This window comes from Ictidomys tridecemlineatus, chromosome 3 (assembly GCF_052094955.1).
Source record: "Ictidomys tridecemlineatus isolate mIctTri1 chromosome 3, mIctTri1.hap1, whole genome shotgun sequence".
NCBI classification, from domain to species: Eukaryota; Metazoa; Chordata; class Mammalia; order Rodentia; family Sciuridae; genus Ictidomys; species Ictidomys tridecemlineatus.
In genome coordinates this window covers 215,159,477-215,186,447 of record NC_135479.1, presented here as the reverse complement: position 1 = coordinate 215,186,447, position 26,971 = coordinate 215,159,477, and the positions used below count along the sequence as shown (strand labels likewise).

The 26,971-nt window shown below is 62.6% G+C and overlaps 1 protein-coding gene across 17 annotated transcripts in view; it reads left to right on the top strand.

Moving 5' to 3' along the window:
- Itgb2 (integrin subunit beta 2) overlaps positions 1-16,024 on the top strand; it is a 41,922-nt gene extending 25,898 nt beyond the window's left edge. For all 17 annotated transcript variants that reach the window (XM_078044779.1, XM_078044774.1, XM_078044773.1 and 14 more), the window contains 9 exons: positions 295-390; positions 2,833-2,922; positions 3,959-4,099; positions 5,217-5,404; positions 8,166-8,410; positions 10,856-11,075; positions 11,281-11,483; positions 14,108-14,274; positions 14,484-16,024. In XM_078044779.1, the coding sequence (XP_077900905.1) occupies positions 295-390; positions 2,833-2,922; positions 3,959-4,099; positions 5,217-5,404; positions 8,166-8,410; positions 10,856-11,075; positions 11,281-11,483; positions 14,108-14,274; positions 14,484-14,546 (1,413 nt within the window). In that variant the 3' untranslated portion in view covers positions 14,547-16,024. The remainder of the gene's footprint in view (positions 1-294; positions 391-2,832; positions 2,923-3,958; positions 4,100-5,216; positions 5,405-8,165; positions 8,411-10,855; positions 11,076-11,280; positions 11,484-14,107; positions 14,275-14,483) is intronic.
- Positions 16,025-26,971: the final 10,947 nt, after the last annotated feature.

Below are 26,971 nucleotides of genomic sequence, written 5' to 3'. Positions count from 1 at the left end.
ATTGGCCAGGAGACCCTGCTGATGGACAGGCGGTTCTGTGGGTGCCTGACTGGTGTTCACGCACTGGTCAGTGCTGGGAAGCGGGAGCGGCCACGTGCCCTGGCACAGCCATTCTCCGAGTTCTCCGGCTGTGTCTCCTCTCTGCTTTGCCACCTCTGGGCACAACACAGGGACGGGCAGGGCCTGAGCTGGGGCTGGTGCCCGGGGGCCTCGGCCACTTGCCTCCTCCGTGTGGCGTGGGAGGCTTGTCCCCAGCCTCGGGGGCCACTGTCTGACTGGACACCCCCTCCCCAGGACTACCCCTCGGTGGGCCAGCTGGCACACGCTCTGGCTGAAAATAACATCCAGCCCATCTTCGCGGTGACTGGGAGGATGGTGCCGACCTACAAGGTCAGTGGGGCTGGGTCCTGGGCCAGTGGTGGGGGGCAGGTCTGGTCAGCAGGAGGATGGCAGCCCAGCACTGCCACAGCGTCCCTGGGTCCTGCTTCTGTGCACTGCTGTGTGGGCGTCCATGACCACGTAGGGATGTGACTGGAACAACCTAAGGCTGAAGTTCCCTTTAGGGGATGTGACCCTTCCGTGGGGACACCAGGACCCCGCCCACCCTCTCGGCCCCATGCTGACGGAGGTGTCTCCTTTTCTGCTGGATGCAGCAAGTCTCTTGTATCTGTGGATCCAATTTCTTGTTTTGGGGAAATTTTCTTGTTTTCTACCCACACACCTTCGAACATGGGCACTTTCACCAAGAAAGATAAGCACAGGCAGATGGCACCCCGGTGAGCAGGAACCCGCGCCTGCCATGCTGTGCGCCTCCCCTGGGAGCTCCCACTGTGCTGGCCCAGAGCACCTCTCTCCCCTCGTGGGCTGGGCACACCTTCTGTAAATGCCCGCGAGCAGGAGCCAGGACCAACACAGCCGGCCCTCGGCTTTGAAGCAGCCGCCCAGCGCTGGGGAAGGAAGCACCCCCCACCTGTGCCTCGGTCCCCAGGGTTTTTATTCAGGTCGATTGCGTAGACATGGCTGATGACTGACCTCCAGCCCCTTGGGAAACCAAGCCGATCCAACCTGGCCCAAGGTGCCCTAAATCACACTGTTGGGCTGCCTGGAGTGGCCTCAGCCCAGGCTGGACGTTCTGAGGTCACCTCCCGGGGCCAGCCCTGTCTACAGTGTGCAGGGCGTGGACAGCCCTTCACCCTGCAACAGGGATTGGGTACAAGGGGAAGTGCTGCACCTCACTCCTAGAAGAGCGCTCTGCTCCCAGCAGCTGCCCAGCACCTGGTCCTGAGGCCAGAAGGAGCTGGTGCAGGAGCCTGAGCAGAGGAAGGGGATGTGGCCATCGTATTTATACCACCTAATGACCAGTTCTTCAGAGCAGACAGGCCCGGCCGGCCGGCCGGCCTCAGGTCCCAGCTCCGTTACCGCTGGGCCACCGGGGCCTGTTTGTTAGCATGCATCCTCAGCTTCCTCCCTGAGGGGCGACGACACCCCTGGGAGGACCCTCACAGTCCTGAGCTCAGAGCAGCTGCCCCGTGGGAAGAGTTCTCCTTGGGTGGCAGAGACCTTTCCTTAGCTGGGACTGCATCCCGGTCCCCTCCACCACCCTCCTCCAGGGGACAAACGTGAAATCCAGCTGTGTACCTCTGCCCTCCCGCCTGTGCTCTGTGCTGCCCCCTGCAGGTCAGGGCTGAGGGTGGACGTAGAGTCTGGGCAGGAAGAGCACACAAGGCCCGGGAAGGCGGGTGCTTTTATAGAGCGCTCACCGCTGAGCAAGGGTCAGGCGTCCGCAGTCACAGGTGTGAGTCTCACACGGCCGAGGCTTACGGGGGCTGGCAGCCACCAGCGTTCCCTCGGCCAGGTGTGCCAGGCTCCAGAGAGGAACAGGACACGGGACACGGGGTGGGGCAGGTGTCCAGCAGCCCTCCAGAGTGGGTAGTGGAGCTTGCCAGGCTGCCAGGACGGTGGCTCAGCTCAGCACAGGGCAGACAGCGGGCAGCAGGCAGGAGGCCTGCCCGCCATCAGGACGTCACAGCCCATGTCTCCACCTGTGAGGTCCCCTCTTGTGGGGTTGCAGCTGGTCCCAGGGCTCTGCAGGCATCGTTCCAGGGAGCAGCAGGGTGCAGACAGGAGACCCAAGTCCCAAGCCCACCACCTCTGTGCCTTGGGGTCACGGGCCTCCTGAGCCTCGGTTCTTGCGGTGGTCAAGGCCACAGGGAGGGTGTAGTGCAGAGCCCACCAGCCCTCCTCAGCGTGCGTTTCTGTGGGAGCGGGGGACTGGACTCCACTGTGGCGTCACGGAGGGTGCTGGGCAGGAAAGTGGCCCAACCATCAGCTGTGTGCTCCTGGGGGGGGAGCGGAGACTGTATTTTTATTTTGAGAAATCGGCAGGGTGGGTGTGGGAGGGACTGGTCCATCTGTCGTCCAGGCTCCATGTGGCCCCCACCGTGGACACTCTGGACAGCAGGACGGGTCTACCAGAGCTGTCACGGGGTTATGCACACAGTCCCTGTCAAAATCAAACCACACCCACCACACGCTCAGAGCCCCCCTCCCTGATCCCTGCTCGTGGTGCTGCTGTCTGGGCCCGGTGGGCTTCTGTCTGCTGGGCTGGTGTGCTGGGGATCCACCCAGCTGAACAGGGCGTGTGTCCCCAGTTGAGCCATGTCACCAGCTGCAAGTCCACCAGGGTAGGAGCATTTAAACCACAGAACGAGCAGAGCCTCTGCCGAGGGCTGTCTCTCCCCGAGGGCCGGTTGGTCAGCGGGTGCCACACATGCCAGGTGCCCGTGCACCACCAGGTGCCAGCTGCCCCCTGCCCGGCCTTTTCACCCACAGAAACTCACAGAGATCATCCCCAAGTCGGCCGTGGGGGAGCTGTCTGAGGACTCCAGCAACGTGGTGCAGCTCATCAAGGATGCCTACAACGTGAGTCCCTCCACTGCCCCACAGGGTGGGCCGGGGCCTGGACCCCTCGGGTGGCCAAACCTGCCCTCCCAGCTGCTGGTCAGCAGAGGTGGGGGAGGGCTGCATCACAGGGCCCAGCCGTGGCCTCCTGCAGCCCCTGCAGGACCCACTCAGCCTCCTGGACACAGCCAGCTCTGTGTCCTCTCAATAATGGTGTGGCTGGTGCCACCCCAGACCTCCAGGGACCCTCCTGAAACAGAGCCTTGTCACCCGGGCTCTGCCAGCTGGTGGCCATGAAGCAGTGGGAGGTGGACGGCTGGGGGCCAGATGTGGCATCCCAGGAGGGATGGAAGCCCTGGAAATCACCCTGGTGGACCCGGGTCCAGCCCTCGAGGTGGAGTCTCTGCCTGTCAGCCCTACCCTGCCCTGGGCAAGCCCCTCAGGGGTCCTCATCCCTGGTCCTCCCCCTTACTGTGGGTCATCCACCTGCAGCCCAGGATGGCTCCCTGGGGGACCCCTGGTCCTTGTGGACCAGGGCATGCACCCGAGTGGTGCCTGACACAGGCAGGCTCCCCTGAGCGCTGCTGCCCAGATTGAACAGAGGCCTGCAGGAGGCCCTCGGCCTCTCACCTCTGGTGAGCTCCGGACCCCAGCAGGCCTCCTGTGCCCTGGCCACTGCCCGCGTCTGTCTTCACGTGAGGACTGGGTGAGCTCTGCCACAGCTCTCCTCCTGGGGTGGCCCTCCATCTCTCTGTCTCTGTCCACGTCCGTCCCCCTCATCAATCTCTCCTGCCCCCTGTGCTGACGCTGGGATTCGGTGCTGAGAGGACATCCTCACGGGGCTCAGGACCCGGTCCATGTGGGTTCTGGCAGGTGGCCTGTCTTGAAGGCAGGCCTGCGGCACTGGCAGTACTGCCCTCCGGTCCCTGGCACATCCTGCTGAGCTCCTAGTGGACCTGTGTGTCATTTACCCATGTGGGGCCGGGAGGAGAGAGGCAGGTCCACGGCCAGAGGGCTGGGCAGCGGGCAGCGCCCTGAGCAGTCCTCTCTGCTGCAGAAACTCTCCTCCAGGGTGTTCCTGGAGCACGGCACCATCCCTGACACCCTGAGGGTCTCCTACGACTCCTTCTGCAGTAACGGAGAGTCACACAAGGGCCAGCCCCGAGGGGACTGTGACGGCGTGCAGATCAACGTCCCGGTGAGTCCCTCACCCTGGGAGGTCAGCTAGGGATCTCGTGACACCAGCAGAGGCTCCCCTGGGGCCAAGGAGAGGGGAAGCAGTGTCCCCGGCCCGCCGGGTGTTCCCACCTTTAACATCCTCTGACGAGGCCAGACAGGCCCCGTGAGGATGTGCCCAGTGCTGGGGAGAGGACACGGGAGGCACCAGCAGGTTTCTCAACACTCCTGAGAACCCCGACTCCCTGTGCCCCCAGTGTAGGGGAAGCGCACCACGACAGCGCCCCCTGGGGGCAGCCAGTTGCCTCGCAGAGCCACCAGAAAGTCACCGAGTTCCCTAATGGTTCAGATTTAAATCGTCATCAAGTTATTCATTTTTTATTTTTTCTGTGAACTAATATTTATCAAAATGTCTGCTTTTATTGCATTTTAAAATATGAGCCTGGACTTACTTCAGATGCTACTTCCTAGATGTTGATGAAGTTCTGCCAGAATGTCCCCGATGCCCTGCGGGGAGCGTAGTTCTGACTTGCAGCTGTTTGTTATGCGTTTTTACGACATTCCTGCTCCACGTTAAAGCACTGTGCAGAGATCATTCGGACCCATTCATGGCTGAATTTGACCCACGCTGTGGCCAGTGGTGGCGTCTGCCCTCCTGGGACAGCATGTACAGCGCCTTCTGCTGGGCCTGGGGCTGACTGCGCACCTTCGGGCCCCTGGTTGGCGGCCCCTGGACTGGGGCTTTCCCCCTTCCCGGGCTCAGAATGCAGCTCCACCCCAGGCCCAGGACCCCCTGGGACTCTGTCGGCCTAGCACACTGGACTTATGGACAGGATACGTGGACATGTTGTCCCCACAACTTGTCCCTTCACCCTGGTCTGGGCCTGGGTGCACTTGGTGATGGCAGAGCCCACGGGCCTCCCCCGCCTGGTCCACGGCACTGACCCCCGAGCACCAGTGCTTCCTCTTTCTTCTCAGCTGGGGACAGTCCACATCGCCTCCTCCACAAGTTAATCTGAGAGGCCAGCACCCTCCATCCACACAAGCCCCATGTCCCCTAGGGCTGCGTGAGGGGACAGAGGCAGGCTGTGACCCTGGTCACCTCCGGTCCCACCTGACACTGCCACTCCTCTCTGCAGATCACCTTCCAGGTGCGGGTCACCGCCACCGAGTGCGTCCAGGAGCAGTCCTTTGTCATCCGAGCGCTGGGCTTCACGGACACAGTGACCGTGCAGGTCCTGCCCCGGTGTGAGTGCCGGTGCAGCGACCAGAGCCAGAACCGCGGCCTCTGCGGAGGCAAGGGCTCCCTGGAGTGCGGTGTCTGCAGGTGAGGCGGGCGCAGGTGGCCGCGGGACCCCACCCACCCTCCCCAGGGCAGGAGGAGGCCTTGCTCTTGCTCCGAACGGAGCCAGGGCTACCCTCAGCGACGCCACCTGGGCGCCACCCTCAGCCCCGGAGCCAGGGCCACCCTCAGCAATGCCACCTGGGCGCCACCCTCAGCCCCAGAGCCACCCTCAGCGACGCCACCTGGGCGCCACCCTCAGCCCCGGAGCCAGGGCCACCCTCAGCAATGCCACCTGGGCGCCACCCTCAGCCCCAGAGCCACCCTCAGCGACGCCACCTGAGTGCCACCCTCAGCCCCGGGGCCACCCTCAGCGACACCACCTGGGCGCCACCCTCAGCCCCGGGGCCAGGGCGACCCTCAGCGACGCCACCTGGGCGCCACCCTCAGCCTCAGAGCCAGGGCCACCCTCAGCGACGCCACCTGGGCGCCACCCTCAGCCCCGGAGCCAGGGCCACCCTCAGCGACGCCACCTGGGCGCCACCCTCAGCCCCGGAGCCAGGGCCACCCTCAGCGACGCCACCTGGGCGCCACCCTCAGCCCCGGAGCCAGGACCACCCTCAGCGACGCCACCTGGGCGCCACCCTCAGCCCCGGAGCCAGGGCCACCCTCAGCGACGCCACCTGGGCGCCACCCTCAGCCCCAGAGCCAGGACCACCCTCAGCGACGCCACCTGGGCGCCACCCTCAGCCCCGGAGCCAGGGCCACCCTCAGAGACGCCACCTGGGCGCCACCCTCAGCCCCGAGCGTCTAAGGCCGGAAGGCGGCTGGCAGAGGGGCGGTGCTCTCACCAGAGGACAGAGGCTGCCCTACGCACCTGGCCAGCCGTCCACCCACCCCACTCACCCCGCCTCAGCCCCAGGGAGCCTCCAAGCAGAACCCACAGCCCTGGGCTGCCCCGGCCGTTCTGCTCCCCACCGTGACGGGGGACCAGGCCAGGCAGAGCGGCAGAGGGCTGGGGCAGGCCACGGAGCCAGGAGGTGACCGTCGACCCCAGCAGCCGCCCCTGCTCAGAGGGGCCAGCTCACCCTCTGGCCCCTGTTGGTAATGTCCATCCCCCCCACACACTGCCCAGGCTGCCCACCCTGGGGCTAGACAGCTGTCAGAACTGAGGCCACCTGGCCAGAACTGCCAGGCCGACCCCAGGGGACCTGCCTGTTTGTCACCACCACCTTCTCCCTCCTGACTGCTTTCCTGGTTTTCACCTCCTGTGGTGCTGTGTCCCTGCAGGCCTGTACTGTCCCCCCACACAGCCCTGTCCCCTCAGGCCTGTACTGTCCCCCCACACAGCCCTGTCCCCTCAGGCCTGCACTGTCCCCCCACACGGCCCTGTCCCCTTAGGCCTGCGCTGTCCCCCCCACACGGCCCTGTCCCCTCAGGCCTGTACTGTCCCCCCACACAGCCCTGTCCCCTCAGGCCTGCACTGTCCCCCCCACACGGCCCTGTCCCCTCAGGCCTGCGCTGTCCCCCCACACGGCCCTGTCCCCTCAGGCCTGCGCTGTCCCCCCACACGGCCCTGTCCCCTTAGGCCTGCACTGTCCCCACCTCCCCCACAGCCCTGTCCCCTCAGGCCTGCACTGTCCCCCCCACACGGCCCTGTCCCCTCAGGCCTGCGCTGTCCCCCCACACGGCCCTGTCCCCTCAGGCCTGCGCTGTCCCCCCACACGGCCCTGTCCCCTCAGGCCTGCACTGTCCCCACCTCCCCCACAGCCCTGTCCCCTCAGGCCTGCACTGTCCCCCCACACGGCCCTGTCCCCTCAGGCCTGCGCTGTCCCCCCACACGGCCCTGTCCCCTCAGGCCTTCACTGTCCCCCCACACGGCCCTGTCCCCTCAGTCCTGCACTGTCCCCCCACAGCCCTGTCCCCTCAGGCCTGCACTGTCCCCCCACACGGCCCTGTCCCCTCAGGCCTGCGCTGTCCCCCCACACGGCCCTGTCCCCTCAGGCCTGCACTGTCCCCCCACAGCTCTGTCCCCTCAGGCCTGCACTGTCCCCACCTCCCCCACAGCCCTGTCCCCTCAGGCCTGCACTGTCCCCCCCCACGGCCCTGTCCCCTAAGGCCTTCACTGTCCCCCCCACACGGCCCTGTCCCCTCAGGCCTGCACTGTCCTCACCTCCCCCATAGCCCTGTCCCCTCAGGCCTGCACTGTCCCCACCTCCCCCACAGCCCTGTCCCCTCAGGCCTGCACTGTCCCCACCTCCCCCACAGCTCTGTCCCCTCAGGCCTGTGCTGTCCTCCCCCACGGCCCTGTCCCCTCAGGCCTGCACTGTCCCGACCTCCACAACTCTGTCCCCTGAGGTGCTCTCTGTCCCCATTCCCTGGTCGCTGGCACCACCCTTGCCCTAAGCATGCAGCCATGGCGCTGAGGCTGAGGGTTGGCGCCTGGGCGGTCCGCAGGCCCCTCCTCCTCTGGGTGCCGTCTGAGGACACCCAGTGTGTGCTGAGCCCCTGGGCGCGGTGGCCCGGCTCTACCGTGTGTCCTGCTAAGCCCCGTCCTCGAGTCTTCCCAGCGGAGCAGTGTCCTGGCCAGGCAGCAGGGCCATGTCCTGCCGAGGCCCCTGAGGCTCCGGTCACCTGTGGGCGGACATCACCCCTGGAACAGGCTGGCTCTGTGGGGAGCCTGCCCGAGGCCTGTGCTCAGGGCCAGGTCAGGCAGGTCCCCTCCCGGAGTCCTGGCCCAGCTCATGGTGGGAGCAGGTGCCGCGTAGCCAGGGCCCACCCCGGGGCTGACCTGCGCCCTCTGCAGGTGTGATGCTGGCTACATCGGGAAGAACTGCGAGTGCCAGACCCAGGGCCGCAGCAGCCAGGAGCTGGAGGGAAGCTGCCGGAAGGACAACAGCTCCATCGTGTGCTCGGGGCTGGGCGACTGCATCTGCGGGCAGTGCATCTGCCACACCAGTGACATCCCCAACAAGGAGATCTTCGGGCAGTACTGCGAGTGCGACAATGTCAACTGTGAGCGCTACGACGGCCAAGTCTGCGGTGGCCCAAGTAAGTGGGCTGGGTCACCGACAAGGACCACCAGTGGGGCTCTCGGCCACTGGCCCCGGGAGCCTGGGCAGGGACACTGGGGCGGGACCTGCAGCAGTCCTCCTGTCTGCCAGGCCTGTTTCTGCGTCCACGAGGGGGAGGTGAACTCGCAGGAGGGTCCATGGGTGATGGTCGTGGTCTGACCACGAGTCCCATTCACAGTGGGATGGGAGGCCTAGAATGGCCAAGTGGCCGTGCTGCTGGTGGGGGCCAGGAGGGCTTGCCCAGGGACTATTACTCAGGCACGTGGTGACTGCATCCCCAGGGCCCCGGGGGCTGCAGGAGCCGAGGGGAGGGGAGGCAGGGCAGTGGAGGAGGCCTGCGTGCAGACTCCCAGCAGAGGCCGAGCTGGGGTGGGGGAGCCGGGGCAGGGGAGCTGGGCTCAGGCTGCACTGTCCCCCACATGGCTCTGTCCCCTCAGGCCTGCACCGTCCCCCCACATGGCCCTGTCTCCTCAGGCCTGCACTGTGTCCCCCACACGGCCCTGTCCCCTCAGGCCTGCACCGTCCCCCACACAGCCCTGTCCCCTCAGGCCTGCACCGTCCCCCCACACGGCTCTGTCCCCTCAGGCCTGCACCGTCCCCCACATGGCCCTGTCCCCTCAGGCCTGCACTGTGTCCCCCACACGGCCCTGTCCCCTCAGGCCTGCACCGTCCCCCCACACGGCCCTGTCCCCTCAGGCCTGCACCGTCCCCCCACACGGCTCTGTCCCCTCAGGCCTGCACTGTGTCCCCCACACGGCCCTGTCCCCTCAGGCCTGCACCGTCCCCCACATGGCCCTGTCCCCTCAGGCCTGCACTGTGTCCCCCACACGGCCCTGTCCCCTCAGGCCTGCACCGTCCCCCCACACGGCTCTGTCCCCTCAGGCCTGCACTGTGTCCCCCACATGGCCCTGTCCCCTCAGGCCTGCACTGTCCCCCCACAAGGCCCTGTCCCCTCAGGCCTGCACCGTCCCCCACACGGCCCTGTCCCCTCAGGCCTGCACCGTCCCCCACATGGCCCTGTCCCCTCAGGCCTGCACCGTCCCCCACACGGCCCTGTCCCCTCAGGCCTGCACCGTCCCCCACACAGCCCTGTCCCCTCAGGCCTGCACCGTCCCCCCACACGGCTCTGTCCCCTCAGGCCTGCACCATCCCCCACATGGCCCTGTCCCCTCAGGCCTGCACCGTCCCCCCACACGGCTCTGTCCCCTCAGGCCTGCACTGTGTCCCCCACACGGCCCTGTCCCCTCAGGCCTGCACTGTCCCCCCACAAGGCCCTGTTCCCTCAGGCCTGCACTGTCCCCCCACACGGCTCTGTCCCCTCAGGCCTGCACTGTGTCCCCCACACGGCCCTGTCCCCTCAGGCCTGCACTGTCCCCCCACAAGGCCCTGTCCCCTCAGGCCTGCACTGTCCCCCCACACGGCTCTGTCCCCTCAGGCCTGCACCGTCCCCCACATGGCCCTGTCCCCTCAGGCCTGCACCGTCCCCCCACACGGCTCTGTCCCCTCAGGCCTGCACCGTCCCCCACATGGCCCTGTCCCCTCAGGCCTGCACTGTGTCCCCCACACGGCCCTGTCCCCTCAGGCCTGCACCGTCCCCCCACACGGCCCTGTCTCCTCATGCCTGCACTGTGTCCCCCACATGGCCCTGTCCCCTCAGGCCTGCACTGTGTCCCCCACACGGCCCTGTCCCCTCAGGCCTGCACTGTCCCCCACACGGCTCTGTCCCCTCAGGCCTGCACTGTCCCCCCACAAGGCCCTGTCCCCTCAGGCCTGCACCGTCCCCCCACATGGCCCTGTCCCCTCAGGCCTGCACTGTCCCCCCACAAGGCCCTGTCCCCTCAGGCCTGCACTGTCCCCCCACAAGGCCCTGTCCCCTCAGGCCTGCACTGTGTCCCCCACACGGCTCTGTCCCCTCAGGCCTGCACTGTCCCCCCACAAGGCCCTGTACCCTCAGGCCTGCACTGTCCCCCCACAAGGCCCTGTCCCCTCAGGCCTGCACTGTGTCCCCCACACGGCTCTGTCCCCTCAGGCCTGCACTGTCCCCCCACAAGGCCCTGTCCCCTCAGGCCTGCACTGTCCCCCCACAAGGCTCTGTCCCCTCAGGCCTGCACTGTCCCCCACATGGCCCTGTCCCCTCAGGCCTGCACTGTGTCCCCCACATGGCCCTGTCTCCTCAGGCCTGCACCGTCCCCCCACAAGGCCCTGTCCCCTCAGGCCTGCGCGAGGGAGCTGGAGTCAGGGAGCCGGGGCCAGGGAGCCGGGGCCAGGGAGCCAGGGCCAGGGAGCAGAGCCGGGGAGCCGGGAGCAAGGGAGCTGGAGCCGGAGCCAGAGAGCTGGGGGCGAGGGGGTGGGGGGACCCAGGGATCGGGGCGAGGGAGCCACCGGGCAGGATGAGGCTGCAGTGGCCCCTGCTGTCTTCCAGAGAGGGGGAGCTGCTCCTGTGGCCAGTGCCACTGCACAGAGGACTTTGAGGGCTCAGCGTGCCAGTGTGGGAAGTCCACCGCAGGCTGCCTGAACGCCGCGCGGGTGGAGTGCAGTGGCCGCGGCCGGTGCCGCTGCAACACGTGCGAGTGTGACCCTGGCTACCAGCCACCCCTGTGCCAGGACTGCCCAGGCTGCCCCTCTCCCTGCAGCATGTTCATGTGAGTCCTCCGCCACAGCCCGCCTCCCTGCCAGGACCCCTGGAGGACATGCCTTCACAGCCGTCCTGTAGGGTCCCAGCAGGCCCCACGTGCCCCAACACGGGCTTGCACCCCATGAATCTATGCACCCTGCACACCCACACACCCCCTGTGTCCCCTCAAGCCCTGTGCCTCCTGCACCCGGCTCACGCGCGCTCCCCTGCAGCTCCTGTGCCGAGTGCCTGAAGTTTGAGAAGGGCCCCTTCGAGAAGAACTGCAGCGCAGCGTGCACGAGCAGCCTGCTGCCCAGCCGCCCTGGGCAGGGCAAGGCCTGCAAGGAGAGGGACTCGGAGGGCTGCTGGATGACCTACACACTGCTGCAGCGGGACGGCAGGAACCGCTACGACATGCACGTGGACGAGAGCCGAGGTGAGGCCACCTGCGTCTGGGCCCAGGGCAAAGGCCCTGCAGTGGGAGGGAGGGTCTCTCTTCTGGGGGCCAGGCGGGCGCAGCGGCCGTGGTGAGCTGTGCAGGGCACCTGGCCAGGAGAGGTGGCAGGGCAGACTGGTGCATCCTCCTGCCCTCCCAGGGCCCTCTCCTCTACTCCTCTCCAACTCCACCAGCACGGGGCAAGGTGCGGCCACAGGGGTCTCAGGGCTGGTGCAGCTGCATGCCAGGCACAGGACCCCTGGGTGCTGTGTGGCCAGAGGCCATCTCCCACCTGATGTGGGAGCCCATCGGCTGTGTCAGGGTCCCCACCTGGAGAGTCTCGGAGGAGCCCAGGCACTGCCACCCCTGATCACTGCCACCTGTCCCCTAGGCTCTGGCCCAGTGACACCTGTGAACTGAGGCCCTGACCTGGACTTCCGGGTCCACATTCTAAGGGGCTACCTGGCACAGGGCCACCTGTCAGGCACAGATGCCCAGTGCAGGGTGGGCTGCGGCCACTGGGTTGGGGGTTCTCCTGGAGGGGAGGAAGAGAGCCTTGGGCAGGGAGGCGGAGAGTCTGGTTGGGGAAGTCCACTCCAGGTCAGGGCCTAGGAGCCTGGGAGGAGTCCAGAGGTCCTGCAGCCAGGCGGGTCTCAGGAAGAAGAATGGACCTGCAAGTGGTGTCTTCCAAAGCCCGCCTGGCGGCCAGGTGGACACCACCCTGTGAGGGCATGAGGTGGACACTGTCCTGTCAGGGCTGGGTGGACGCTTGTGTGTCAGGGCACGAGGTAGATGCTGTCCTGCCCTGCTGCACCCTCTCACCTCTCTCTGAGCCACAGCTGCTAATCAGGAGATTCCAGACAGGCAGGAGCAATGGGGGAGGCAGACAGACAGACGGACACAGAGAGAGAAAAGTGAGGCCAGATGGCAGCCCAGCTCTGACGGAGTCTGGCCGTCCCAAGCCCGCTCAGCACGCATGTCCCACAGCGTTCATCGTCAGAGGTCATTTGCAGGAAGTCCCAGGACAGCAGGCCGTCTGAAGCATGCAGGACTGGGAGACCTTGGGTCATCTTGTTTTGCTCAGAAACTTCCATCCCTGGGAGAAGGTGCTGAACCAAGGTCCTGACTGCAAGGAGCCGCTGTTGTTGTAGGGACAGACAGGCAGGGCACCCAAGATGGCAGGAGACACTTTTATTTGGCTGCAGCCAGGTTCAGAGGGCACAGCTTTTGCTGTAATCAATTAACCCCCTGAACCCCGAGTTCAGGGAGTTTCAGAGTTTTATACCCGGCATGTAAGGGGAGGGGCTCATAAGTTCAGTCTGCAGAAGTTCACATAAAAGCAGCTTTTTCTCTCACTGTTCTGGGCACGTTAACCCTTCAAGGACCACACCTGAGAAGGGGGGAGCTGCTTCTCCCCTCTCTTTCCTCCCCTGCCAGCTGTTACCATGGAGCCCAGATGTAACTTATCTTAGAAATGTAGACCTCTCTGTGAAGCCCAGCTCAAGGCCAGAGCCTTGTTTGCACATTTCTATAAACTACTATACTGGATACGTTTGTGAAAACTAGTAAGGGGGTGTCCAGCACCTGGAGTGCAGGTATCTTCCTGGCCAGTGGCCAGGTAAATAGGGCGACATGAAAACAGGAAGTTTATCCACATTGGACTCTTTCTCAGGGACTCTTTTGCTGGCAGTCCTAAAGTCAGCCATGGTGGAGACGGCTTTTCTGTGGAGAAAGGGGGTGCCACTTCACTGTGTGCCTTGGCACGCAGCCTCCGGGGCCCGTGTCCCCATGGCAGCTGGGCATCTGACCTGCACCTTTGCACAGACAGTTCTCAGCCCAGACACAGCCATGAGAGAATCAGAAAGACCGTGATCCGGACCACCACTCCACACCGCCAGGCCTGGGTGCTGCCCTGTCAGGGGCTGGGTGGGCACAGGGTGTCAGGGCTGCGCTGGGCCAAGGACATGGAGAGTGGAGATGGGCGCAGTGGACAGGGAGAGTCTGGGCTGTGGACAGAGCCTTCTCTGGACGGCACATGGTGGAGGACGTTAGGAAGACCGGTAGGTAGAGGGTCCTGGAGCCCAGGAGATGGAGTGGGCAGAAGGGTGGGAGCTGGCAGTCAGTCAGGAGTTATGTTGTGTGACAATGACCAAAGATGTTGGGGATGCTGGACCTGTGCCTTAGGGTTTTAGGTATGAGCACCCCACCCGTTCCTGCTGAAGGGACAGGGCTGGGCGGCCACTCAGATGGCCACAGGAAGCCCCGGTCAGCAGCACACGGGACTCTTACTGATCTGAGGCCTGGAAGCCCCTCCACAGAGGGGAATGTGTGGAGGCGGTGGGCTCAGACCTCCCTGTGCCCTGCCTGCAGCTCACAGCCATCCTTGGGCCTGGGCTTCAGATCCAGCCGTCCACGTAATGGCCATCTCCGGGTTACTCTGATGGACTGATGCTCAGGAGGTGTGCTTCCTCAGAGTGGCCTGTGAGTGTCCTGGCGGGGGCCAGGGCCGGGCTGTCTCATCGACCTGTAGCCACGTGATGGAGGGTGAGCCCCACGCGGGGACCTCATTGGGACGAGGCGCTGACCGGGCTGAGGACTGATGCTCAGGATGTGTGCTTCCTCAGAGTGCGTGAAGGGCCCCAACATCGCAGCCATCGTAGGGGGCACTGTGGCAGGGGTGGTGTTGATCGGCGTCCTCCTGCTGGTCATCTGGAAGGCCCTGACCCACCTGAGTGACCTCCGGGAGTACAGACGCTTTGAGAAGGAGAAGCTCAAGTCCCAGTGGAACAACGTAAGTGGCCGTCCTTGGTGGTCCCCACGGACCCGTGCTCTGTGACCCCGTCTTGCTGCAGGCTGTCCAGGCAGGTCTGCACGCACCCTGCCCCAGCAGCCCGTCCCCCAGGGATTGCGTGAGCCTGGGCTCTGCCCTGCTCACCCCCCAGTGCTGACCCGGTGCCCGGGGGCCTCTGCTCTAAGAATCCACGTCCACGTTCCTCACAGGACAACCCCCTCTTCAAGAGCGCCACCACGACAGTCATGAACCCCAAGTTTGCGGAGAGCTAGGAGCCCTTGGTGAAGAGGAGGCTGCAGGACACAGCAGAGGGGACCGCAGACCACGTCTCCACCCTGCGGCCTGACTTGGCTTCCCCTGTGTACCAGAAGTCCACTCTGTTTCCCTCTGCCTTCAAGTGACAGAGGTGGCCAGGGGCTGGCGGACTCCTCTTCAGGGACAGCCTCCCCCCACCTGCTGTCTTCTTAGGGGGCTGGTGTGGCTCCCCGTGGGGGTGGGCAGATTCCTGACCTGGAGTCACAGACCTGTGTGTGGAAAGAGCAAACCCCAACCCCCTGGAGGCCAGGCTCTGTGCTTCCTGCTTCCATAGGAGGGAGAGACCCGCCCACCCCTGGGCTGCCCCTCTTCTATTCTTTCTCCCCTGCTGGCCACGCCCTACAGAAGGTGGCCTGCTGTTGAGAGCTGGGCGGCTGGCTCCCCCTCCCAGCTGCCAGGTCCTGCCTCCAGCCCCTCTCTCAGCCTCCAGCACTCCCCAGCCCCTCTCTCAGCCTCCAGCACTCCCCAGCCCCTCTCTCTAGCCTCCAGCACTCCCCAGCCCCTCTCTCTAGCCTCCAGCACTCCCCAGCCCCTCTCTCAGCCTCCAGCACTCCCCAGCCCCTCTCTCTAGCCTCCACCACTCCCCAGCCCCTCTCTCTAGCCTCCACCACTCCCCAGCCCCTCTCTCTAGCCTCCACCACTCCCCAGCCCCTCTCTCTAGCCTCCAGCACTCCCCAGCCCCTCTCTCTCAGCCTCCAGCACTCCCCAGCCCCTCTCTCTAGCCTCCAGCACTCCCCAGCCCCTCTCTCAGCCTCCAGCACTCCCCAGCCCCTCTCTCAGCCTCCAGCACTCCCCAGCCCCTCTCTCAGCCTCCAGCACTCCCCAGCCCCTCTCTCAGCCTCCAGCACTCCCCAGCCCCTCTCTCTAGCCTCCAGCACTCCCCAGCCCCTCTCTCAGCCTCCAGCACTCCCCAGCCCCTCTCTCAGCCTCCAGCACTCCCCAGCCCCTCTCTCAGCCTCCAGCACTCCCCAGCCCCTCTCTCAGCCTCCAGCACTTCCCAGCCCCTCTCTCAGCCTCCAGCACTCCCCAGCCCCTCTCTCTAGCCTCCAGCACTCCCCAGCCCCTCTCTCTAGCCTCCAGCACTCCCCAGCCCCTCTCTCAGCCTCCAGCACTCCCCAGCCCCTCTCTCTCAGCCTCCAGCACTCCCCAGCCCCTCTCTCTAGCCTCCAGCACTCCCCAGCCCCTCTCTCTAGCCTCCAGCACTCCCCAGCCCCTCTCTCAGCCTCCAGCACTCCCCAGCCTCTTTCTCTAGCCTCCAGCACTCCCCAGCCTCTCTCTCTAGCCTCCAGCACTCAGCAGTACATTTCTGCTGCTTACATATCACTTGTTCTCAGGTATTTTGCTACTGCTATAGGAACAGACCAAGGCCTTATTTGTAAAGGCACATTTGACACAATCACCAAACAATAAACTTAACCATATTAGTGGCACCACATTAAGGAATTGGCTTCATTTTACAAAATATTTAAAAACAATAGAATGAAGTTGAGCTGTTTTCTGATGAAGCTGCCTATAGCCACACTTGTCCTCTGGCACCTAAAGGTCGGCAGCTCCACTGTCCCCAGGCTGGCCCACTGGGGGAGCCATCTCAGGTGTCTGCACCCCTCAGGCCCCACTCCCTCCACTGGAGGCGCCAGCCCTTGCCGAGGCCTCCACCCACAGGCAGAGGTGGCGCATCCTACCACCCCCAAGCTCCCCTCTTTGGCAGGTGACCCCCCAGCCCCAGGCCTGCACTGGTATCCTGAGGGGGGCGCACACCTCTCCTAGAGCAGACGGCGGCTGCCCTCCGTGTCGGTCCAGCCTCACCACCAGCTCTGGCCGCAGCACCGCCCGATTCAGCTTGTATCCTGGGGCACACCAGGTGCCTACCAGCTCCCCAGCCAGCCCCTGCCTTCTGCTCTGAGGCAGAAGCGAGTCAGGTCTTGTAGTGTGCATCTGAACCCGCTTGGGGACAGCTGGCCCCGCTCCTCTCAGGGGCTGGACGCCAGGTGGGTCTGGTCTTCCCTGGTCCTCATCCAGCCCCGCACATGCTGCCGTGTGTCCACCCGCTTCCCGTTTGCCCAGGACGGCAGCAGCCCTGGATCCATCCCTGGCACCAGCCATCACGGTGGTCTGAATGGCCCCTCCAGGACCTGTCCGACTGCCCTAGTGACCAGCTTGACCCAGGACTGACACCAGAAGCTGTCTCTGGCTGACACTGGAAAGGGCGAGCCCCTGGCCTCTCTTGCAGCGTACAGATGACGCTTTCCGTCTTGTTAAAAAGTCACCATGGGCCCTGAGGGAGGCTGGCTGCTCCAAGGGATGGTGGACAGGCCCCATGTGGCATGAAGCAGCTCCAGGACCCACCAGGAGTGATGGCAGGTGCGAGCGCACCTCCTCCCAGCAAGAGCTGCTGCCGGCTGGGAGCCTCCCACCCTCCAGGAGGCACACCCTGCGTCCTGGCTTGTCCAGCCAAGGGAACTGGGCTCTGGCTGAGCGTGGCTCCTCCCCCTCCTGGACTCCCTTCACCCCAGAGCCCACGCCCTGCTGCCCTCAGGCTGCACGCCAGGCCCCACCCACGGCTCCCCTCCAGGTGTCCCAGGTCTCAGACCCTCGCAGGCTCTTGCCCCCTGGCAGTGCTGATGACCTTGGTGGGTTGTCACAGTCGTCCATGGGTGTGTGTGTGTGTAGACGATTGCCCATAGTAGTAGCCAAATGAGGGGACAGGCCTGGCAGTGCGAGCTCCCTGTCAGGAGTGATTGCAGGGTGCAGGTGCGCCTCCTCCTCCAGCTCTGGCTGAGATCCCACACAGCACCTGAGATGGGTGGGACTGGCCAAGATGTCAATCGATCTGCTGACCACAAGACATCAGGAAGCCAGACTCCACCCTTGAAACCCTATCCTGGCCTCTGATGTTCCCACCATAAAATAAACCCACTGTGGGCTCAAGCCCCCTTTGCAGTGTGGAAGCTGACCCTTGAGGTCAAAGAGCCGCCCCGCCCCTGATTTGAAAATCACTTCTGTGTTGGGTGATTTCCCACCGCCGCCTTCTAAGCTTAATGTTGCCGCCAGCCCTGGCTGCAGTGGAGAGTGGGTGGCTGTGCTAAGGCTCGGGATGTAGTGAGCATTTTAAATGCAACTTCTCTGGAAGTAATTCTCCAACCAACCAAGGAAGGTACTCAAAATAATGAAAAAAACCAGCACAGACACTTCACTATCAAATCAAAACGGGGGTGAAAATCCCCAGCAGGTAGGTAAAGGGCACTGCCCGGGTAGTTCCCTGGAGAGCCAGGACCACGGGGCTTTGGCCTTAGCTAGTGGTGGCCCTCTCCATCTGTCCCAAGTCGATGTCACGGTGACTACAGCAGTCTAGCCCTTAGCCAGCGTTCCTCTGTAATCCCAGACTGCTCAAGGACCCTTGGGTCTCTCTAGGGCCCCCCAGTTTGTGCTGCCTATGAGCTGGGACTCTTCAACCCCAAGGCTGCACGGGGGCTCCAGGCGTGTGGGGGCATCAGGCACCGACTCTGGGTGATAAACAGGACCTCGGGCTGTACCTGTCCAGCCTTGTTTTCTTCACTTCTGCATTACTGAATTGTTCTGATGAGGGAGAACAGACAATCCCTGGTAGCAAAACAAAAAGAAAGAAAAAACAGGAGAAATGATAGGTAGAAAGGCCACAAACGGGGAAGGAAGGGTCCTCTGTAGAACCGGGCAAAGGTATGAGGGAATGGGTCTCTGTGGGGACACCAAGCTGGAGTGTCTAGCACTGACCAGGAAGGCAGAGCACAACCAGGAGCGTGCAGCTGACTCAGGCACAAAGGGGACAGCAGGCGTTTGAGGTAACTGGCTTAGGTAGATTCCAAAGGTGCTTCTCTGTTTCTGGGAGCACCTCAAGGGGGAGGTGTCAGCTGTTGCATCCTTCCTGTCAGTGCCTCATGGTGTAGACGCACACCCATGGCTCAGGAGTGGCCCATCCCGTAGGAGCAGGCCCATGGTGTAGGAACACACCCATGGTGTAGGAGCAGCCCATGGTGTAGGAGCAGCCCATGGTGTAGGAGCAGCCCATGGTGTAGGAGCAGCTCATGGTGTAGGAGCAGCTCATGGTGTAGGAGCAGCCCATGGTGTAGGAGCAGCCCATTGTGTAGGAGCAGGTCATGGTGTAGGAGCAGCCCATGGTGTAGGAGTAGCCCATGGTGTAGGAGCACACCAAGGGTATAGGAGAAGCCCATGGAGTAGGAGCAGGTCATGGTGTAGGAACACACCCATGGTGTAGGACCAGCCCATGGCGTAGGAACACACCCATGGTGTAGGAACAGCCCATGGTGTAGGAGCAGCCCATGGTGTAGGAGTAGCCCATGGTGTAGGAGCAGCCCATGGTGTAGGAGCAGCCCATGGTGTAGGAGCAGCTCATGGTGTAGGAACACACCCATGGTGTAGGAGCAGCCCATGGTGTAGGAGCAGCCCATGGTGTAGGAGCAGCCCATGGTGTAGGAGCAGCTCATGGTGTAGGAGCAGCCCATGGTGTAGGAGTAGCCCGTGGTGTAGGAGTAGCCCGTGGTGTAGGAGCAGCTCATGGTGTAGGAGTAGCCCATGGTGTAGGAGTAGCCCATGGTGTAGGAGCAGCCCATGGTGTAGGAGTAGCCCATGGTGTAGGAGTCCACGGGAGCAGCTCATGGTGTAGGAGTAGCCCATGGTGTAGGAGTAGCCCATGGTGTAGGAGCAGCTCATGGTGTAGGAACACACCCATGGTGTAGGAGCAGCCCATGGTGTAGGAGCAGCTCATGGTGTAGGAGCAGCCCATGGTGTAGGAGCAGCTCATGGTGTAGGAACACACCCATGGTGTAGGAGCAGCCCATGGTGTAGGAGCAGCCCATGGTGTAGGAGCAGCCCATGGTGTAGGAGCAGCTCATGGTGTAGGAGCAGCCCATGGTGTAGGAGCAGCCCATGGTGTAGGAGCAGCCCATGGTGTAGGAGCAGCTCATGGTGTAGGAACACACCCATGGTGTAGGAGCAGCCCATGGTGTAGGAGCAGCCCATGGTGTAGGAGCAGCCTATGGTGTGGGAACAGGCCAATGGTGTGGTAGCAGCCCATGGTGTAGGAGCAGCCCATGGTGTGGGAAGAGGCCAATGGTGTGGTAGCAGCCCATGGTGTAGGAGCAGCCCATGGTGTGAGAGCAGCCCGTGTTGTAGGAACAGCCCATGGTGTGGGAGCAGCCCATGGTTTAGGAGCAGCTCATTGTGTAGGATAACACCCAAGGTGTAGGAGCAGCACATGGTGTAGTAGCACACCAAGGGTATAGGAGAAGCCCATGGAGTAGGAGCAGACCATGGTGTGGGAATAGCCCATGGTGTAGGAGCAGCCCATGGTGTGGGAGCAACCCATGGTGTAGGAGCAGGTCATGGTGTGGAAGCACCCCATGGTGTGGGAATAGCCCATGGTGTAGGAGCAGGACATGGTGTAGGAGCAGCCCATAATGTAGGAGCAGCCCATAGTGTGGGAGCAGCCCATGGTGTGGGAGCAGGCCATGGTGTGGGAGAAGCCCATGGTGTAGGACCAGGTCAAGGTGTAGGAGCAGATCATGGTGTAGGAGCAGGTCACTGTGTAGGAGCAGCCCACGGTGTAGGAGCAGCCCATGGTGAAGGAGCAGTTCATGGTGTAAAAGCAGCCCATGGTGTGGGAACAGCCCATGGTGTGGGAGTAGCCCATGGTGTAGGAGCAGGTCATGGTATAGGAGCAGCCCATGGTGTGGGAGAAGCCGATGGTGTGGGAGCAACCCATGGTGTAGGAGCAGGTCATAGAGTGGGAGCAGCCCATGGTGTGGGAGCAGCCCATGGTGAAGGAACAGCCATGGTGTAGGAGCAGCCCATGGTGTAGGAGCAGCCCAAGGTGTGGGAGCAGCCCATGGTGTAGGAGCAGGACATGGTGTAGGAGCAGGCCATGGTGTAGGAGCAGCCCATGGTGTAGGAGCAGCCATGGTGTAGGAGCAGCCCAAGGTGTGGGAGCAGCCCATGGTGTAGGAGCAGCCTATGGTGTGGGAACAGGCCAATGGTGTGGTAGCAGCCCATGGTGTAGGAGCAGCCCATGGTGTGGGAAGAGGCCAATGGTGTGGTAGCAGCCCATGGTGTAGGAGCAGCCCATGGTGTGAGAGCAGCCCGTGTTGTAGGAACAGCCCATGGTGTGGGAGCAGCCCATGGTGTAGGAGCAGGACATGGTGTAGGAGCAGTCCATGGTGTAGGAGCAGTCCATGGTGAAGGAACAGCCATGGTGTAGGAGCAGCCCAAGGTGTGGGAGCAGCCCATGGTGTGGGAGCAGGCCATGGTGTAGGAACAGGCCATGGTGTATGAGCAGCCCATGGTGTAGGAGCAGCCCATGGTGTGGGAGCAGGACATGGTGTGGGAGCAGCCCATGGTGTAGGAGCAGCCCATGGTGAAGGAGCAGCCCATGGTGTAGGAGCAGGCCATGGTGTGGGAGCAGCCCAAGGTGTGGGAGCAGGCCATGGTGTGGTAGCAGCCCATGGTGAAGGAGTAGGACATGGTGTAGGAGCAGGTCATGGTGTCGGAGCAGCCCATGGTATGTGAGCAGACAATGGTGTGGGAGCAGCCCATGGTGTAGGAGCAGGTCATGGTGTGGGAGCAGGACATGGTATGGGAGCAGGTCATGGTGTAGGAGCAGCCCATGGGGTAGGAGGAACCCATGGTGTAGTAGCAGGCCATGGTGAGGGAGCAGGCCATAGTGTGGGAGCAGCCATGATGTAGGAACACACCCATGGTGTAGTAGCAGGACATGGTATGGGAGCAGGTCATGGTGTAGGAGCAGCCCATGGGGTAGGAGGAACCCATGGTGTAGTAGCAGGCCATGGTGAGGGAGCAGGCCATAGTGTGGGAGCAGCCATGATGTAGGAACACACCCATGGTGTAGTAGCAGGACATGGTATGGGAGCAGGTCATGGTGTAGGAGCAGCCCATGGGGTAGGAGGAACCCATGGTGTAGTAGCAGGCCATGGTGAGGGAGCAGGCCATAGTGTGGGAGCAGCCATGATGTAGGAACACACCCATGGTGTAGTAGCAGGACATGGTATGGGAGCAGGTCATGGTGTAGGAGCAGCCCATGGGGTAGGAGGAACCCATGGTGTAGTAGCAGGCCATGGTGAGGGAGCAGGCCATAGTGTGGGAGCAGCCATGATGTAGGAACACACCCATGGTGTAGTAGCAGCCCATGGTGTAGAAGCAGCCCATGATGTGGGAGCAGCCCATGGTGTAGGAGCAGCCCATTGCGTGGGAGCAGCCCATGGTGTAGGAACAGGACATGGTGTAGGAGCAGCCCATGGTGTAGGACCAGCTCATGGTGTAGGAATAGGTCATGGTGTGGCAGCAGGTCATGGTGTGGGAGCAGCCCATGGTGTGGGAGCAGGTCATGGTGTGGGAGCAGCCCATGGTGTGGGAGCAGGTCATGGTGTGAGAGCAGCCCATGCTGTAGGAGCAGCCCATGCTGTAGGAGCAGGCCATGGTGTAGGAGCAGGCCATGGTGTAGGAGCAGGACATGGTGTAGGAGCAGCCCATGGTGTAGGAATAGGCCATGGTGTGGGAGCAGCCCATGGTGTGGGAGCAGCCCATGGTGTGGGAGCAGCCCATGGTGTAGGAAAACACTCATGCTGTGGGAGCAGCCCATGGTGTAGGGCAGCTCATGGTGTGGAAGCAGCCCATGGTGTGGGAACAGCCCATGGTGTGGGAGCAGCCCATGGTGTAGGAGCAGCCCCTGGTGTAGGAGCAGGCCATGGTGTAGGAGCAGGCTCATGGTGTAGGAGCAGGCCATGGTGTAGGAGCAGCCCATGGTGTGGGAGCAGGCCATGGTGTGGGAGCAGCCCATGGTGTGGCAGCAGCCCATGGTGTAGGAGCAGCCCATGGTGTAGGAGCAGGCCATGGTGTGGGAGCAGGCCATGGTGTGGGAGCAGCCCATGGTGTGGCAGCAGCCCATGGTGTAGGAGCAGCCCATGGTGTAGGAGCCGTTCATGGTGTGGGAGCAGGCCATGGTGTGGGAGTAGCCCATAGTGTAGGAGCAGGCCATGGTGTGGGAGCAGGCCATGGTGTGGGAGCAGCCCATGGTGTGGCAGCAGCCCATGGTGTAGGAGCAGCCCATGGTGTAGGAGCCGTTCATGGTGTGGGAGCAGGCCATGGTGTGGGAGTAGCCCATGGTGTAGGAACACACTCATGGTGTGGGAGCAGCCCATGGTGTAGCAGCATTCCATGGTGTAGAATCAGCCCATGCTGTGGGAGCAACCCATGGTGTGGGAGCAGGCCATGGTGTGGGAGCAGCCCATGGTGTGGGAGCAGCCCATGGTGTAGGAGAAGCCCATGGTGTGGGAGCAGGCCATGGTGTTGGAGCAGCCCATGGTGTGGTACCAGCCCTTGGGGTAAGAGCAGGAAATGGTGTAGGAGCAGGACATGGTGTGGGAGCAACCCATGGTGTAGGAAACAGAAATGGTGTAGGAACAGGTCATGGTGTGGGAGCAGCCCATGGTGTAGGAGCAGGCCATGGTATAGGTGCAGCCCATGGTGTAGGAGCAGGACATGGTGTAGGAGCAGGCCATGGTTTTGGGGGGCAGCCCATGGTGTAGGAGCAGCCCATGGTGCAGGAGCAGCCTATGGTGTCGAAGTAGCCAATGGTGCAGGAGCAGGACATGGCTTAGGAGCAGCCCATGGTGTAGGAGCAGGCCATGATGTGGGAGCAGCCCATGTTGTGGGAGCAGGACATGGTGTAGGAGCAGTCCATGGTGTAGGAGCAGCCCATGTTGTAGGAATATTTCACGGTGTGGAAGCAGGCCATGGAGTGGGTTCAGGCCATGGTGTGGGAGCAGCCCATGGTGTAGGAACACACTCATTGTGTGGGAGCAGCCCATGGTGTAGGAGCATCCCATGGTGTAGTAGCAGGTCATGGTGTGGGAGCAGGCCATGGTGTGGGAGCATGCCATGGTCTAGGAGCAGCCCATGGTGTAGGAGCAGCCCATGATGTGGGAGCAGCTTATGGTGTAGGAGCAGCTCATGGTGTAGGAGCAGCCCATGGTGTAGGAGCAGCCCATGGTGTAGGAACAGGACATGGTGTAGGAGCAGCCACTGGTGTAGGAGCAGCCCATGTAGTAGGAGCAGGTCATGGTTTCGCAGCAGGTCATGGTGTGGGAGCAGCCCATGGTGTGGGAGCAGGTCATGGTTTGGGAGCAGCCCATGGTGTAGGTGCAGCCCATGGTGTGGGAGCAGCCCATGGTGTACGAGCAGGTCATGGTGTAGGAGCAGGTCATGCGGTAGGAGCAGGCCATGGTGTGGGAACACACTCATGGTGTGGGAGCACCCCATGGTATAGGTGAAGCCCATGGTGTAGGAGCACGTCATGGTGTACGAGCAGCCCATGTTGTAGGAGCAGCCCATTGTGTGGGAGCAGCCCATGGTGTAGGAGCAGGAAATGGTGTGGGAGCAGCCCATGGTGTGGGAGCAGTACATGGTGTAGGACCAGTCCATGGTGTAGGAGCAACTCATGGAGTAGGAGCAGGTCATGGTGTGGGAGCAGGTCATGGTGTGGGAGCAGCCCAATGTGTGGGAGCAGGACATGGTGTGTGAGCAGCCCATGGTGTAGGAACACACTCATGGTGTGGGAGCACTCCATGGTATAGGTGCAGCCCATGGTGTAGGAGCAGCTTATGTTGTAGAAGTAGGTCATGGTGTAGGAGTAGGTCATGCTGTAGGAGCAGGCCATGGTGTAGGACCAGGACATGGTGTAGGAGCAGCCCATGGTTTAGGAGCAGGACATGGTGTATTAGCAGCCCATGGTGTAGGAGCAGCCCATGGTGTAGGAGTAGCCCATGGTGTCGGAGATGTCCATGGTGTGGAATTAGCCCATGGTGTAGGAGCAGGCCCATGGTGTAGGAGCATGCCATGATGTAGGAGCAGCCCATGGTGTAGGAGCAGGCCATAGTGTGGGAGCAGGCCATGGTGTGGGAACAGGCCATGGTGTAGGAACGCACCCAAGGTGTAGGACCAGCCCATGGTGTAGGAGTAGCCCATGGTGTGGGAGCAGCCCATGGTGTAAAAGCAGGACATGGTGGAGGAGCAGGTCATGGTGTAGGAGCAGCCCATGGTGTAGGAGCAGCCCATTTAGTGGGAGCAGGACATGGTGTAGGAGCAGGTCATGGTGTAGGAGCAGGTCATGGTGTAGGAGCAGCCCATGGTATAGGAGGAGCCCATGGTGTGGAGCAGCCCATGGTATAGGAGCAGGACATGGTGTAGGGGCCGTCCATGGTGTAGGATCAGCTCATGGTGTAGGAGCATGTCATGGGGTGGGAGCAGGTCATGGAGTGGGAGCAGGCCATGGTGTGGGAGCAGCCCATGGTGTAGGAACACACTCATGATGTGGGAGCAGCCCATGGTGTAGGAACAGCCCATGGTGCAGGAGCAGACCATGGTGTGGGAGTAGCCCATGATGTGGGAGCAGGCCCATGGTGTAGGAGCAGGCCATGGTGTAGGAGCAGGCCATGGTGTAGGAGCAGGCCATGGTGTAGGAGCAGCTCATGGTGTAGGAGCAGCTCATGGTGTGGGAGCAGGACATGGTGTGGGAGCAGCCCATGATGTAAGAGGATCTCATGGTGTAGGAGCATTCCATGGTGTAGGAGTAGCCCATGGTGTAGGAGCAGGCCCATGGTGTAGAACCAGGCCATGGTGTAGGTGCAGCCCATGGTGTGGGAGCAGCCCATGGTGTAGGAGCAGGCCCATGGTGTAGGAGCAGCCTATGGTGTGGGAGCAGCCCATGGTGTATCAGCAGCCCATGGTGTAGGAGCAGCGCATGGTGTGGGAGCAGCCCATGGTGTGGGAGCAGCCCATGGTGTGGGAGCAGGACATAGTGTGTGAGCAGCCCATGGTGTAGGAACACACTCATGGTGTGGGAGCACCGCATGGTATAGGTGCAGCCCATGGTGTAGGAGCAGGCCATGGTGTGGGAGCAGCCCATGTTGTAGGAGCAGCCCATGGTGTAGGACCAGTTCATGGTGTAGGAGTAGGTCATGCTGTAGGAGCAGGCCATGGTGTAGGAGCAGGACATGGTGTAGGAGCAGCCTATGGTTTAGGAGCAGGACATGGTGTAGGAGCAGCCCACGGTGTAGGAGCAGCCCACGGTGTAGGAACAGGCCACGGTGTAGGAGCACCCATGGTGTAGGAGCAGCCCATGGTGTATGAGCAGCCCATGGTGTAGGAGCAGCTCATGGAGTAGGAGCAGGTCATGGTGTGGCAGCAGGTCATGGTGTGGGAGCAGCCCATGGTGTGGGAGCAGGTCATGGTGTGGGAGCAGCCCAATGTGTAGGAGCAGGTCATGGTGTGGGATCAGGCCATGGTGTGGGAGCAGCCCATGGTATAGGTGCAGACCATGGTGTAAGCACAGGCCATGGTGTAGGAACACACTCATGGTGTGCGAGCACCCCATGGTATAGGTGCAGCCCATGTTGTAGGAGCAGGCCATGGTGTGGGAGCAGCTCATGTTGTAGGAGTAGCCCATGGTGTAGGAGCATGTCATGGTGTAGGAGTAGGTCATGCTGTAGGAGCAGGCCATGGTGTTGGAGCAGGACATGGTGTAGGAGCAGCCAATGGTTTAGGAGCAGGACATGGTGTAGGAGCAGCCCATGGTGTAGGAGCAGCCCATGGTGTAGGAGCAGCCTATGGTGTGGAAGTAGCCCATGGTGTAGGAGCAGGCCAATGGTGTAGGAGCAGGTCATGGTGTAGGAGCAGCCAATGGTGTAGGAGCAGGCCATGGTTTGGAAGCAGGCCATGGTGTGGGAGCAGGCCATGGTGTAGGAACGCACCCATGGTGTAGGACCAGCCCATGGTGTAGGAGCAGCCCATGGTGTGGGAGCAGCCCATGGTGTAGGAGCAGGACATGGTGGATCAGCAGTTCATGGTGTAGGAGCAGCCCAATGTGGGGGAGCAGCCCATGGTGTAGGAGCAGGACATGGTGGATCAGCAGTTCATGGTGTAGGAACAGCCCATGGTGTAGGAGCAGCCCATTGTGTGGGACCAGGACATGGTGTAGGAGCAGGTCATGGTGTAGGAGCAGGTCATGGTGAAGGAGCAGCCCATGGTGTAGGAGTAGCCCATGGTGTGGAAGCAGCCCATGGTATAGGAGCAGGACATGATGTAGGAGCAGTCCATGGTGTGAGAGTAGCCCGTGGTGTAGGAGCAAGTACATGGTGTAGGAGAAGGCCATGGTGTAGGAGCAGCCCATGGTGTAGGAGCAGGCCATGGTGTGGGAGCAGGCTATGGTGTGGGAGTAGGCCATGGTGTACGAACGCACCCATGGTGTAGGACCAGCCCATGGTGTAGAAGCAGCCCATGGTGTGGGAACAGCCCATGGTGTGGGAGCAGCCCATGG